General features: G+C 35.7%; 1 protein-coding gene across 3 annotated transcripts in view; it reads left to right on the forward strand.

Annotated features, from left to right (window-relative positions):
• The first annotated feature begins 1472 nt into the window (after nucleotides 1–1472).
• The window catches only part of LOC149017256 (phototropin-2-like), a 33041-nt gene continuing 18633 nt past the window's right edge, over nucleotides 1473–15880 (forward strand). The window contains exons 1-13 of one of the 3 annotated variants that reach the window (XM_089151583.1): nucleotides 1473–1685; nucleotides 1900–2625; nucleotides 3111–3293; nucleotides 5441–5532; nucleotides 5627–5915; nucleotides 7194–7404; nucleotides 8193–8263; nucleotides 8749–8855; nucleotides 8996–9045; nucleotides 9158–9262; nucleotides 11700–11759; nucleotides 14428–14517; nucleotides 15455–15531. In XM_089151583.1, coding sequence (XP_089007709.1) covers nucleotides 2153–2625; nucleotides 3111–3293; nucleotides 5441–5532; nucleotides 5627–5915; nucleotides 7194–7404; nucleotides 8193–8263; nucleotides 8749–8855; nucleotides 8996–9045; nucleotides 9158–9262; nucleotides 11700–11759; nucleotides 14428–14517; nucleotides 15455–15531 — 1808 coding nt within the window. In that variant the 5' untranslated portion in view covers nucleotides 1473–1685; nucleotides 1900–2152. The remainder of the gene's footprint in view (nucleotides 1686–1899; nucleotides 2626–3110; nucleotides 3294–5440; nucleotides 5533–5626; nucleotides 5916–7193; nucleotides 7405–8192; nucleotides 8264–8748; nucleotides 8856–8995; nucleotides 9046–9157; nucleotides 9263–11699; nucleotides 11760–14427; nucleotides 14518–15454; nucleotides 15532–15880) is intronic. The other 2 variants (XM_089151584.1, XM_089151585.1) reach the window with 2 other exon arrangements.

The following is a 15880-nucleotide window of genomic DNA, read 5'->3' on the forward strand; positions in this document are numbered from 1 at the left end:
GAGAGCCTTAGACAGTTAGACATGGTCTCACATCTATTACGCGGTAGACAAACGTTAGGAGAGTGCACCATCCTACGTCATCAACAAACACCTTTTCTTTTTAGGGAAGCAACCAACCAACTAAATTTAGAAAGTTAAAATAAATCACCAAAACCAAAGATTTCCACAAATAATAATATTTATTACTTATTCAAGGAAAACATAAATGTTTTTTTTCTTTCTTTAAAGTACTGTAGATTTTAAAGAGTAGGTTAAATTTGATTTGCCCTTTCATCAAAGAAGAAAGTTGATTCGTTTTATTATTTCATTTACTAAGAAAAATACTTTCACAAAATGAAGACTTTTAAGATAGAGTAAAATTCACTCAAATAGAATGCAGGGCATTACATATAAAAGAGACAGCTTAACAAACATTTAAGCTAGTTGCATTGGCCATTTCATTGAAACAATGAACAAACCTATACCATTTATTGTGTACACCAAGATATGTGTTGTGCTTTAATGCTTATGGCCCAACATACTTTTCAATTAGAATGGTATGGCCACAAAGGAAAAAAAGAGACAAAGGTGTTGAACAGATGGCGATGATACCTATTTGGATTGGATTGTTGTGGTTTGTTGTGTCTTGCTTTTTCAATACATATTTCTGATGTACCAAAACTAGAATCAATTTTTTTTGGTAAGTTATAATAATTGAAGGACACTTCTGATTTCAGATACCCTATCCATGGGAAAAGAGAGAAAAAGTTTTGCATCACATACAGCCATACAGGTAGGTCCCTGACTTTGATACTTGATAAAATTGATACAGAAGTGAGATCCCTATCTACCCAACAATCTTGATATGGATTAGTAACCAAATTCATATTTTAACCATCATAGCATTTAGATGGACATGAGGAAATAGTGAATAAATTTTTTACCTTCTAATATATTTGAGGAATTTTGATGCAACTTAGACTAGTTGTTGAACCCTTAATTTGTAGTGAAAATCTTTTATAGATGGTGTCGGTGAAAACCCTTTATTGTTTCTTCAACAATGAACACTCCATCATTTCAGTGCACATACAAAGATTAGGTATTTTCTTTCTCTTATCAAGAAAAGGGGTTCGTGCACTGAAAGGGAGGGGCATCAATTTCGTCCATGCATACTTTGAGAGCCATTGGACGCCACAAGAAGCTTTGTTTACCATTACCACAACGTTTCATATTACTTTTTGTCAAAAAGAAACTTTAAATGGAGAAGAAAAATCACATCACAAAGTCACAAACCAAGGAAGGTGATAGCTCGGTGTTGCTTGTGCATGTTGACGTGTATCAACTGAGAACCACACCTTTGGTTTCATTATTTTCATGGCGACAGTTGAATGTCTACTTCATTATCTTCTCACCTACTTATTTTTCTTTCTCTACAGTTGACACACGAAAAGATTCAAAAACTTAAAATTAATTAGTCAAAGTAGAGATTTCTTGTTTTTCTTATTTGATTAAACTTCTAGACAATACCCATAAAGCTTCAAGACAAACTAAAAGGTGGAAGCAATAAGAGCAGAAAAAGCTCCCCTGCTTGAAGAGCTGCGCACAATCTGTTTTCTACTTACAAACAATTCATGAATTCAGGTGAAGGTGTCACGTTGAACACTACCCATTAAGAGTTCATTAATCACTTTTCAACTCTGAAAGCTGTAAGAACTCAGATCTTCTTTCACAAATTTCTCGAATAAGATTGTTGATCCTGTTTCACCCATTAACCAAAATTTTGTTTATGAGATATTGTTTTCTCACATTTGTAGAATTTGAATTTTTGGGCATACAGATCATGCTTGTTTATCTACTGTTGAGTTCTGTTGTGACTTGTCTTCTCTTCTCTATTGTTTGTTATGATTGTATCTGATTCAGTGCAGGCAGGTTTGGAAGATCAAAACTGGTGATTCTGAGTCTACCTTTGTTTAAGTCTCACATATCATCACATTTGCGGAGGATCCATCCACTAGAAACAGTGCTTCACAATAAGTAATCAAAGTCTTTTGAACTAGTGATTATGTTGGTCAGCAAGGTCAAAACCATGGAAGTGAGAGTAGCCCATTGTTGAGATCAGGAGCAAGAGGGAAAAACAAGGGTTTCCTCTTTCAGGGGATCAGCTCAGAAGTGGATGGCATTTGAAGGAAAGATGATTAAGGAGGATATTGAAGCAGAGACTAATAGAAGTTCAGTGACAGACGATAATATTTTGGAGTTGGATGAAGAAAGTAGACCACCTTCGGCTCCTCAGTCTAATCAGATTCTAAGTGATGCTTCCATGGCTGAAAGGGCTGCAGAATGGGGGTTGGTAGTCAAGTCAGAGTTTGGAACAGGTGATTCCAAAGCAGTAGGACTAAGGTCATCTGGAGATAAAAACAAAAATTCAGCAGAGAAATCCACAGGATCTAGAAGGTCATCTGAAGAATTTGGATCCGATTCGGAGATTCCGAAAGTCTCACAAGAGCTGAAGGTTGCATTATCGACACTACAACAAACATTTGTTGTATCAGATGCTACCAAACCAGACTGTCCTATAGTGTATGCAAGTGCTGGGTTTTTCACCATGACTGGTTATTCGACAGAGGAAGTCGTTGGAAGAAACTGGTAAGTATTGCTTTCCAGCATTGCTCGATAACAACTACAAATTGTTAAGTGCAAAGAAGCCATGATTTTTGTTCAACTTCTATGTGTATTTGAGGAAACAAATGGGCATTGGAGTTCACAAATTCTTGTTCAGAGAAGATCTCCCAGACCAAACTTTGTCCCCCGGTAGTCACTGGTTATGTGTTCTATCCAGATTTACACGCCATTGCTGTGATAGAATAACAAGATGGATTTGGTCATCTGAAGAATCATATGATCACTTTCAGTTAGTCCTTCCTTCTTCCATAAATGTTGAAGGATGAAGGATTCCCTGAGCATGACTTGCTGGTTATAACTCATAAGATAAACTGAATTTGTCTCAGTATTCTTTACTGTAATTGGAGTAAACTTTATCCATTTCTTTACTGAATTTACTGTATTTTTTGAGGTTTCTTTTCCAATTGGTACACTTAATCCATTTCTTGAATTCTTCCTTTTCCTTGCAGCCGCTTTCTTCAGGGACCTGATACTAATCAGAACGAGATTGCAAAGATAAGGGAAGCTGTAAGAACTGGAAAAACCTATAGTGGCAGACTCTTGAATTACAAGAAGAATGGAACGCCTTTCTGGAATCTTCTCACCGTTACACCAATAAAGGATGATACTGGGAAGGTTATAAAGTTTATCGGGTAAGCCAATTTCATCCAGTTTTATCGATTAAGTTTCATGTGCTATCCTTCCTTCTGCTCTGTTTTACAAACTCAACAGCTATTGATCATGTCTTGGTGTGAATATATCTTCAACTTTTAGAATTGCTAGATCTTTTAAAGTCTGATTTTGTATTCAATCAAACATGTACTTCTTGAATGAATGTTTTCTGGGTAATTTCTTGAAGTCTGATTTTGTATTCAATCAGACATGCACTTCTTGAATGAATGTTTTCTGGGTAAAAAAGGACTCCAATCTGGCATGTGTTGCTTGTGAAAACTAGAAAATTGGCCTTCTATTAAATATATATAAAAAACTCAATAATATACTTATTATCCTATTTCTTCAACAGAACCCCTTCATAGTATCCAAGATGGAGATTTTGTAAGATATATATAATTTTTTTTAATTGAATAAAGGACATTTAGGTTAAAGAACATATGTTTCTTTTAGAATTCAAAAAATAAAATTAATTGAGGATAATTTAAGTTCTTAACTACTAAGGTATTTGAAGGTATTTTGAAATTTTAATAATAATATAAATTGAAGATACTTTTAAAATCTTAATTAAAATAATTAAGGGTAATTTGGGGTTTAAATTATAATATTTTTTTAGTTAAGGATAAAAATAAATTAACAACCTGAAGGTTTTTTGGATTTTGCTTGGGAGCAGTAATTAAGAGCAATGGACATCCGGATTGTTTACATGTGATTCACTTAATCTGGACTTTTTACATGTGGGTTAATTGCATGATCTAGACTTAATCTCGACCAAGCAATGAATTTACGTCACTTCAATTTGCTCCAAAAAAAAAAAAAAAAAACTGTTCCCAAGCAAAATCAGAGTTTTAAATACTTTTGCAAGGTATGAGAAAATCCAACTATGAGGGGTCTAAGTGTCATTTGGTTAAATAGTAGGGAGGTAAATGATACTTACCCTTTATCCCTAAAGAAAAAAAAAAAAAAAAAAAATTGATACTTACCCCTTTTTTTAATAAATTAATGAGGCTCCCTACTCCCTAGTTGCCGGAATGAGAAATTAAATCCCACTTCCCGCCAGATTTAAGCGTTCAACTGCAAAAAGCAAGTTCTACCAAAAAAAAAAAAAAAACTGCAAAAAGCAAGTTGACGCTGGAAGATGAAAAGGATACCGATTTGCTTCTCTCTCTCCTGAGTTTTGGAGAATATCTATCACTAGTTCCTCACTTGCCAACTTCAATTTATTTGTCAACAAAGAATCACAAGATAGAATCATAGAAAGGAGGGGAAAAAAAAATGCAGAAAGATCATTTGGGATCTTATTTCGGTTCTGGCGTTTTCATTCTAAAAGCGTGATAAGGAATCGCGGAACACTTTGGCTATATATTTCTTCTTGAAAAACGATGATGGCTTATGGCGGGGAGCAGAGTGTGTCTGAGATCCCACAAATCGGATTTCGGAAGATTATTGGTGGTACAGAGTTGAGAAATATATACCCGTTTGTAATCCAACAAATTAGGGTTTCGAATGCATTTAGTTCTGATAGCGGTGGTTCCATGTGTGAACTGAACTGTCTTTCAAATTGGCATCAAGCGTGGATAGGGAGAAAGATAAACTCTGCGACATTGCTACAGGTTTGATTTGATGTTCTTTGTTTATGGCGATCTGGTAATAGATGCCTTCCTAGTCCTGCTGCTGTTTCTCCAGGACTTCCAAGTCATGTTTGTTTCTGGGTTCAGGATTTTAACATCTTGCATCATTCAACTGGACTAAGGACTGAAGGTGTATCTCTAACTTGTCTTCCTGGGTGCATCTTTTCTAGTTCTCTGGGTAACCTTAATCAAGACAACAACCCTATCATGTTCAACAGTTTCTGTGTTCCGATGACTATATTTCGACTCTGTGATCTGGATCCCCTTTTATGTAGCTATGGTTACATCAGATACTTTGATGCCTAACAAGTCATTATCTTTTCAGTTAGTAGCTTGTTTTGGAATTTACCTTACTGGGTCATCTCTTGCTGAAGCTAACTTTATGATTGAATTATTCAAGTATGCAGTTAACCTTATGATTGGATTTGGTTCGTATGATTGACATAATGACTTCCTTTTCTCCTGAGTTTATAACAAAACTTGAATTATTACTGCAGGATGCAGGTTGAGGTTAGCAAATACACTGAAGGCATAAAGGACAAGGCTTTGCGACCTAATGGCTTGCCAAAGTCACTCATCCACTATGATTGTCAGAGAACATGACTATATAGTCCTTTAACAATGGCTACATAATACTTATCTTTATCTAATATTAATCTTTTAATGTTTTTTTGGCATGTCAGCACGGCAGAAGGAGAAGGCCTTTGGTTCCATCGCAGAGGTTGTCCAAACTGTGAAGCAACCACTTGCTGATGTTAGAGCCGTTGACCATGAGACACTTGGCAAGCTTGAGGAGCTGGATAAATCCAATCTTGACTATTTACCTCCAAAACTCTTAGAAACTGATAAAAATCTAGGCACACCAGATACAGAAACTCCCAAAATGGATGTCTCGAGTGATGTGTCTAGAAAGAATTCTTGTCGAGATGCTGAAAAAAGATCTCGAAAATCAGGACGCTTATCCTTGATGGGGTGAGTTTTTATTCAAATTTCCTTAAAAATTATATGGGATTAACAAAAATAAAAATAAATTATGGATAAGAAAGAAATAACGTTTTTCTTCTCCTGTTCAATATATACCAACTGTGATACCTTCCATAGCTCATTTATTTGGTATTCAGCTTTTAAAATTTGATCAGGTAGATATTATTTGATGCCGTACAAAATAATGCTTATTTGTTGTGATTGCAATTATTATTTTCCTCTGATTTGGCCTCTTGTGGACACTGAATTGTCTGCACTTCTCTCTTTTGGATTGCAGCTTTGGTGAAATTTTTATTTAAAGCTTCTCTAATCAACTGAGAAAAAGTTCTATATTGAATTCCAAATTAATGTTATTACTTAAAATTTTATTAGTTCTGACCTTTTGTAGTCTACATAGTAAAACTTTCTATATTAGAGAATTTATAAAATTAGTGTAGACACACAATGGACAATTTCAGACTGATGTGGTATTGATATACTCGATACTTAGGCCATGAAAACCAAAAAATCCCAGTTCTTGATAGAAATCTTCTTTCTACTATGATTGTTTTGTGCAAATCTATGTTGATCCTAATCCTCAGGAGAAGTAACTAAACAAGCATAAATTTGTCTTGTCAAGAAGATTAGAACTGCTTTATTTTTATTTTTGAACCTTCTTGCTTAATTGCTTCTTTTTACTTACTGTTAGATTTTCTTTTGCACTTGCCAATGGAGGTTTGAGTTGCATAGATCTGGTGAAGATAGATAATCTTACATTGGTTGGGTATCATTGTTTGTTGCTTACTTATGGTGTATGACACTTCAAAAAACACTAGTTTTGCATTATCACATGCACATCCATGCATATCAAACGATATCTGGCATCCTTGAATTTTAAAATCAGCTTCTCAGTGTGCTACTTGATGCTAATACTTACACCTTGACTATTCTTAATTGTGTGCATTACGATCATGGTCATGGTAGTCTGCTACTTGGCCATTGAATTGCTTCCTCTTTCTTGGGGCTCTCAAAAGTTAAAAGGACGTATTATGGACATTTGCTGTCCTATGTTTCTTTTTGGCATGTGCACTGGCATGACTTTCCGTGAATTAGTGTGCACACATGTTGGACTTTTTTAATTAGGGCAAGAATACTCTTGTAGGATTTTGTATGTTATAAACATAAACTTAGCATCAAATATTTGTTTGCAAGTTTACATTTATCTTTCTTTATTTTGGCTGCCTTTGTCAAGATGATTTGATGCAAGATATGGACCCAACGTTGCAGGTTTAAGGCTAGGTCTCTAAGCTCAGCAGAAAGGCCTGAGCCCATGATTGATCCAGAGGTGTTGATGACCAAAGATGTGCAACAAACTGACAGTTGGGATTGTACGGAAAGAGAAAGGGACATACGCCAAGGAATTGACCTAGCTACAACATTGGAACGCATTGAAAAAAATTTTGTGATTACAGATCCGAGACTTCCTGATAATCCAATAGTAAGATCTGAGTTTTAGAAAAGTATTTGGCTGGCTTTCCCATACTACTTACTACTTTGACATGCAATTTGCATGTAAACATGAAGTTTTGTTCTGTATTTTCTATGCAAAATTCAAATTGTCAGCATAACTTGTCAAGGTGGCTAGGCATCCAGGTGTCCTTTCCTCAAGGGGTACGTTGGTTGCCTAGGTAATGCCTTGGTGGTGTGTTGGTGCCACCTTGATTTTATCCCCCCTTTAAACACCTATGATTGCCTAGATGCCATGACTAACTATGTTTGTCATGATCATTATATTTTCTATTTATTTTCAAAATCTTTTAATTTTTTGTACTTCTATTTTATTTTATTTATTTTTCTTAATTTCATTGGATGTCTTCCATATCTTGCACTCTGGATCAGGTGTACATGCATAGTTGGTAACAGTTTACCAGAACCTGCATTGGACCTGATCCATTGCCATTCCTAACTGCTTCTGCTTTCTCTGCAAGCTTCAATAATCCAGTGCATCTGTCTTTTGAAGTTCTACTTGTATGCATGGATGCAAGTTCTGCTTGGAACATTGAATAGAATACAAACTGTTATTATTCGTTAGAGACTCAAATATTATATAGCTACTTTTCATGAGGATACTTGTATCCCTGTGAACTTCACTTGATTTGTTGGATTTTAGTGTCTCCATGTCTCATGAATCACAGTTTAGATTGTGATACATTGTCATGCAGTTGAACTTTTGTATTTCCCTATTGTTTCTAGAAGAATGGCTTAACCTGATGCCATGTTTTGCAGATATTTGCATCTGATAGTTTTCTTGAGCTGACGGAATATACTCGGGAAGAAATCTTGGGAAGAAATTGCCGGTATGAGATTCTTCCCTGTTGGTTGTTGAGAAAGACTCTCCCTGACTATGTGATGGGAACTGTGTGACAATATGTTATATAAATTCTTCATAAATATTTAACTTTTATGCAAACACATGCTCGGTGATTTATATAAACAAATACATATTCTGGCTCTGGCCATGGAGGAATTTCCATACCCTTGCCATTCGTGAACATGGAGACGTCGGGTATATGGGTTGAAGGTTGACATCTGTGTCTGGTATATGTACATTTCCATCTGTTCCAGTGTAATGGATTAGTAGATTTGGGTTGAATTTATATTGAGTTGGTTTCTGTAAGTCCTATAGTCACTGGTTTCAGTGAACCCGTAGATTAATCTTACTGTGGTGTCTCCAACTAACATATGAATAGCATTATATAGTTGCATGCTCTTTGTGTCTCAAGTTTATTTTATAGGATTTTTTTTCTTTAAATTTTTTATTTATGCTTCTTTGGTCATCTAGGTTTCTTCAAGGACCTGAGACGGATCAAAGCACTGTCTCCAAAATAAGAGATGCTATAAGAGAACAAAGAGAAATTACTGTTCAGTTGATTAATTACACCAAGAGTGGTAAGCAAGGCAACACTTCTTAAATGGCGTTGCACATATGCATGCTTGGAAGATTGATTGAAATACTTTATTCTCCTTGTGATTCCTTTTGAGCCATTACTTTTTGATGTGCTTTATTCTGTGAAACTTGGAATTTGCAGGGAAAAAATTTTGGAATCTATTCCACCTGCAACCCATGCGAGATCAAAATGTAACTATGAGATCTTCGTTCTTGATTCTTGTCTTGTTCCATGATTACATTTGTCTCACTGGTGGTGCATCTTTTCTTTATACATTGCTGATTGCTATTGAATTTTTATTAGGGTGAACTCCAATATTTCATCGGCGTGCAGTTGGATGGAAGTGATCATGTTGAACCACTTCAAAATCGTCTTTCAGAAAGGACAGAACAGAAAAGTACTAAGTTGGTACGTCCTTCTTTTCTATTTCCACACCCCCTCTCCCCCCCCCCCCCCAAAAAAAAAAAAAAAAAAGAAGGAAAGAAAGAAAGAAAAGCTGAAAAAGATGCGGGAACATGTATGCTGTTTTCAATTGGTAATCAAGTGAAACTTCTATTCATATAGCAAGGACTTTAAAACTGTACACATATAAGGTGGTTAGCATTTCTTTTGCACTTCTGTACATGGCAAAAGAGAGATTTTTCTTTTAATTTTTTATTTTAGCATTCGTGATTGGCGGGCGCCAGGATGAACCGTACGTTGGGTTAAAACCTCCCTGCAAGATCCCAAGTAAACACAGGTCAACAAATGTCAACCAGTTACTCACGAACAGATAGATAGATGATCCCCAGACGACAACAATGATCTGAGGACCAGACTAACTGTAATCAGAGAATGAGTAAATGAGAAAAGGTAAGCAAATAGAATAAATTAAATTACTCAAAATAAAAGATTCAGGTTAGCCTCAAAGTCTGGTCAAGTTTCACTCTTGAATAATTCAAATTTCAAATCCTGATTTATATCTGATGGTCGACTTACAGATTTGGCTCAGAAAACAGGCAGAATCAGGAGAAATTTAAGTAAATCATATTTGTGAATGAAATCAGCACCAATCCTTGGTTGAAACTTGAAAGTACCTCTTGAGAGGGACTTTGAAACCCCAAATGTAGGGGAGAATCTGATGGACGGATTCCTCACTATAAAGAATCTCACTTGTCAGTTTTAGAGGGTTTTGACTGTGATACGATTCAGTATGAACATTGGGTAAATACAACAAAAGAGATGATAATCTTACTCATACCCATATTAGATAGTTTAACTTTGCATAAGAGAAGATGCAGAAAAACTCCATTAAAGGAGAGAAAACAGACTAAAGAATAAGGACAAGCAATAGAGCCTCACTACTTTCCAAGGATCTCTTTCTCTCTACTGAATAGAACAACACTCTGTTGAAGTATAAGCTCAAATTTATCACTAATCAAATTATATGTAGCCAATGACCATTATAAGTATTTATTGAAAACTGAATAATATTCCTAGTCTGACTAGGAAAGAAAAAAATATTTTTTTTGGGGGTGAGTAGGAAGTAACAGTATTTTGCTGATACAAACATGTGCCAAAAATAAAACTTATCATGTCCGGTGAGGGAATTTTGAACTAAATACACAATAGAGAAATTTAAAGAAAAATAAGTAACCAAGCCCATGACTGGCCTGGGTTTTCCCACCGTTGAATGAGGCCTAGTTCTTCTCCCTCTTGTAGGTGTATGTAATATACTGCTTGCCTGCATGAATGATCTTCTAAATTGGACTAATACTTGCTTTCTAAAACTGGTGTTTCCCTTTCTGGAGTTCTTTGAAGTATGAGCATTTTCTAGTATTCTCTAATGTCTATGCGATTGTGAATAATTAAAGGTCCTTGTATTACATTCCTTTCCATATCCCCTCACAAAGGGAAGATGGGATCAGCTTCTGGACAATACGCTCTCAGAACACACTTGTATTTTTAGGTGTCATGCACAAGTCAAGACCAACCAAAGGAAACATAAAGTTTTAAGTCCAATCTGTCCATGCCACCTTACATTGGATAGCCAATTAGCTCATGCTTTTAATTTTCATTGGATTTTGCCTATATTGTCAATCAGAATTGGCAGCATATATATGTGGCCTTCCATAAGCGTTATGATGACTACATCAATCTTTCAGCCTACCAGTATGTCCTGGTTTGGACAGTTGAGTCATGTATTTAATTTGGAGTTCTAAGGGTTATGGTCTGCCTTGAACATCTGAGTCCGTCACGTCTTTATGAGACTCTATTTTTTTTTTTCTTTTCTAGATTTTTCAGTAAATAAAGGATCAGCATCTTCAGGCTGACTTGCTATTTTTACTTACTCCACTGGCTGAAAATTCTTCAGGAGAACATCAGCTTTATGTAATCCTAGTACCATTTAAAGATGAGATTGAGCTTAAGGTTTTAGAGGGTAGATGAGTGGACCAGTTTAAGTTTCTCTATTCAGCCTCATTGCGGTGACTGATATATTTTGAAACCCCAAATATTTGCAGTGTCTTTCTCTTCTCGTGTATGTAACTTTTCCGTAACTTGCAATATTTGATTTGTTTTTAACTAATGGAACAATAGCTGCATACTCACAAAAAATAGGAAATGGTCAGTAAGCAGACCAGAAATACAAGTAGTATTGACATGGCAACTTGTCTTAGCTGACTCAAGTTCTGTTGATTATGTAAATAGGAGCAGTAGCAAATTATTAAAAAGTGTTGACTTGTGTGTTTTTGTTTTTCTGAATGGTCCTTTGTGTACAAAATTATTAAACTTTAAGCCTAAATTGCATTAATTATGCTCAAAATTTTTCATCACTTTGGAATTTGTTTCTTGTCCCCTTTTCCAGGTAAAAGAAACTGCAGATAATGTTGATGAAGCTGTTCGAGACCTCCCAGATGCCAACTTGGTAAGGTACACCTTTGCCACTGTGATGTGTTTGTACACACTATGGAGATATGAGTCCTTTCATCTTCATTGTTTAAAAGCTTCCTTATGCCATGTTGTATACTTGGTGTTTGTACTTTGCATAACCAATATTTTCTGGTTTCATTTTTTTAAGCTATTGCATACAAATGAAACTTATGCCAATAACAAGGTGAAAGAAGATACTCATTTAGCGTTGCCTAAAAAGATGAAGGATTATGCTGATTAAAGTACCACTATGTAATCATCCCTCCCTTAGTGAAACTGAAAAGTAATCTTAATTTTTGAGGAAGGTGCTTTCTTTTTGTTGTATTCAAAAATTTATATGCGCTGGCATTGCCATTCCGTTAGTTTCTGGACATAGAAGTATAGGGTTACTTGTGAATTGAGGAGAAAGAAAAAAAAAATTCTTACATCCTTATTTGATTATGAATTGAATATTACAAGATTATGGCAAGGTGAAAGCAAATCATAAATTCAAATTGTTCCTTCCAGTCTTCTAGATATATTTTCCCAAAATTATTGCACTCCATTGTCTTCTGTTGGGATCATTTAAACCTGTGAGAAAGTCTATTAAATGGGTTACTGGGCTGTCTAGATACGGGCTTGATGAAGTCAATACGTTGACCCAGTGGAGGACAAGTTTGGGGCCAATTCTGGTCCACTTTAATGCATAATAAACTGGTCAAACAGGCGTGGTATGAGAACTTTCTGAGATCTAGCTAATATCTTCTTTTTGTGGCCAAGTTGAGATTGCATATGGGTTCATATCTCAGTATGTTTTGCTGATATTTTACTATGATTGGTCCTTCCCACTCAAATCTGGCTTTGATTGCAAGAAGAAATAACTACCACAACTCGGTTTTTTGGATTAATGAGTTGGACTCCAAAATTTAAGTTCTTGAACTACACACACAGGTCAGTGAAGCTGAAACAGTGCTGAAAAAGAGTCTGATCTAGTTACTTTTCTTGTGCTTCGTCTTCGTACACTTTAAACCATGAGAAAATCTTATGCTCAGTTTGTTAAATGCACATACCCAAAACTTTACATTTGGGTAGACTTACGTATATAGAGCTTGGTCCATCGATATTAGTTGATATTTGATGTGACCTAATTGTAATTGGCCTCCACCTTGTTCGTAACTTGTCACTAACCATCATACATATCCTAACTATGCCCATCATGTATTTACTTGAAACATTTCTCTTCTCTAGTACTTGCCAAATTAATTTTTTTGGGACTCAGATATAGGATTTCTCGAGGTCAATAAAGATCATATGGGGATCTTTCTTACACTCTCTATACTTTTCCATAATTCTCCTAATTAGGTAAATAGCTTCCGTTGTAGATCTTCTTGGCATAAAACCAAATTAGTTCTCCACAACAAGGTTGTCAAGGCGACCAAAGTGATTGGGGCTCTGATTAGGCGATTAAGCACTGAGGCGGCAATAAGGCGACCAAAGCGTTTAGGTCAATTTTTTTCAATACAACTACTTTTAAACTACTTTTCAATACAATTACTTTCTATAATAAGCTAAACAAACATTCAATAGTTACATTCATCCAAAAAAGAAAGCATTTAAGAATCATAATTATGAAGAACTATCCAAAAAAAGAACTCAAACATAAATTCATCTCATCAAGCATCATAACAATGGTTATGTATTAACAGGGCCAACAAGATAAATTAATAGATCTCATTATTCCGATTTCCAAGTCATTGTCTATTTAATGATTCATTGATTCTCGATGTCGAGTATGGTTCATGCCTCATGTACAAAATGTCAAAAAAGAGGCTGCTTTAGCGTCTAGGCGGTGATAAGGCGCACACGGAGATAAAGTGGTAGCGTTTAGGTGAAAAAGTGGCAAAAAAAAACGTGTCAATTAAGAGGTTCAAAACAAGGCGGATGCTTTGACAACACTGCTCCACAATGGTGGTTTTCTGTTTGAAATGGGTTCCAATTACTCTCTCCCATCATTTTATAGTTTGAGTCATTAGTTTTATGCATCTATACTTATGATAGCTTTGAATATCCCCTTTATTTTTGTGAATTGGGACCAATATGCTTCTTCTCCTTTCATTTGGCATTTTCCTTGTGCCCATAATCTTACTAATACAACTTGATTACTAAGCTACCCATAGGTTCCTAGGATCTTCTATATTTCTATTGGGATTTTGTTTGGACTTTGTGCCTTCCCTACTTTCATCATTTGTAGAGCTTCTTTACTTGGGACATTGTAATTCTCTGTATATATGTTCAAAAATTAGTGCCTTGGTGGATAGTTTAATGATGTAATCTTTTGAGACACAGATACCTGAAGTATGTTCGTGTAATAGGTTAGAGAAATAACTTCCCATCTGTCCTTGATGTCCTCATCACATACTACTACAGCACTGTCTTTGCTTTTATTACATTCAGTATGGTAGAGATCTCTACTCTTCTTTTTTTCCTCTTTCCGGCAGTTATAGGCATTTTCTAGGTCAGTATTTTAGCTGTCTTATAAATAGCTTCCTTTTTTCCCCTTTCCGGCAGTATATGTTACTGAAAATCTGAAGTTTTCAAATTGTTGATGGCTCTGCTTGTGTTCTATACTTGTCATTTATCCTCTATTGTAGCTGATTGTACTTTACTATATGTGATCTTCTCAGAGACCAGATGATCTGTGGGCAATCCATTCTCAACCAGTCTTCCCAAGGCCTCACAAAAAGAACAATCCTTCTTGGGTAGCAGTCCAGATGGTAAGTGTTTTTGAAAAAAAAAATTGCATTGTATGTTCCTGCTGATCCCTACTATATGTCTTCTAATATGTATCTACTTCAAGATAAAGCTGCTTCTGGTCCTGTACAGTATTGTGTTTCAAGTTTCTGTGTCATCTTGTGGAAGTCCATTGTCTATTGAAATTTGTATTCTTTTAATGTTGGTCATCAGATTGATCTTTAATGTGAGGAAATTAATGAGAATTTATCTAGTAAGACATTTGTCACTAGCATGCTAATACCCTGCTCAATTATTGGATGATATCCTGGTGACTGGAGAGTTTGCTTTACTAATTAAAGGAGGCTCCCAGTGCAAACCAACGAGCCCAAGCAAGGTTCTGGACTGATTACATTTACAAGGTGGTAGGATGGTATCTCTCTCTCTCACTCTCCCTGGTGGGGATTTCTGTTGAGCTTTTTGCAGAGATGTGGCCTTGGATTCTTGCCTTCCAATCAGCTGTATCTGATGCAATACTAGATACATGTAACCAATCACATTTAGTTGGACAAGGCTTGTTGTTGTATTTGCAAAGGTGTGGTTGTGGGGAAGAAGATGGAAAAAATTTGTTCATTTTTTCCTCATATCATTAGAAGAGCCCATTTTTTGTATTTAGAGAAATTGTAACCTGGAGACAGCACAAACTAGTGGCCATTCACCACTACCAAGGGCCCTAGGTGTCATTGTTTGACTCAACAAAGGAGACCTGTGAGATGTAAATTAGGGTAAACCTCAGGGTGAGGCTAAGGTGAGGCTAAGGTGAGGCTAATTTCCCTTTAAATAATTGACTTTGAAAATTTCATGTTCGTGATTAGGCTTCACATACTTTTTGTTTTGTATTTTTGATTAATTGGATATTTGGAATGTTAAATACCTTGTCTATATTAACAACTTAGTTTTTGCCTTATATTGGTTGGCCAGATCATTTCAAATGGTGAAAAAATTGGGCTGAAGCATCTCAAGCCCATAAGACCTTTGGGTTGTGGTGACACTGGCAGGTAAATGATATTTTCTGATTGATTATCTACTGTTATAATTCAGAAAGATGGCTTGCATATTATCAAACTTACAGTGATTATTGTTATCCAATTTCCTGGCCACATTATATAAACTTTTCTGAAATTTTTTCGAAACTTTTGCAGATTTGAAATATACTATTGTTGCTACCTACGACTGCATTTCTATGAAGAATAATGTTTTTCTGTAGACATTTGGGTTGGATGGGCTCTTGGAAGGCCTGGACCTTCATAGACCTTAAAATCCTCCACATACAGTTTTCACAAGTCCTAGTCCGACCCTCAGGCTTTCTAGAATATGTCTGGATTAAAAAGGAGGAAAAAGGAATGC

The sequence above is a fragment of the Hakea prostrata genome, chromosome 4 (genome assembly GCF_041222555.1).
Source record: "Hakea prostrata isolate BN-2017 chromosome 4, UWA_Hpros_2, whole genome shotgun sequence".
Lineage (NCBI taxonomy): Eukaryota > Viridiplantae > Streptophyta > Magnoliopsida > Proteales > Proteaceae > Hakea > Hakea prostrata.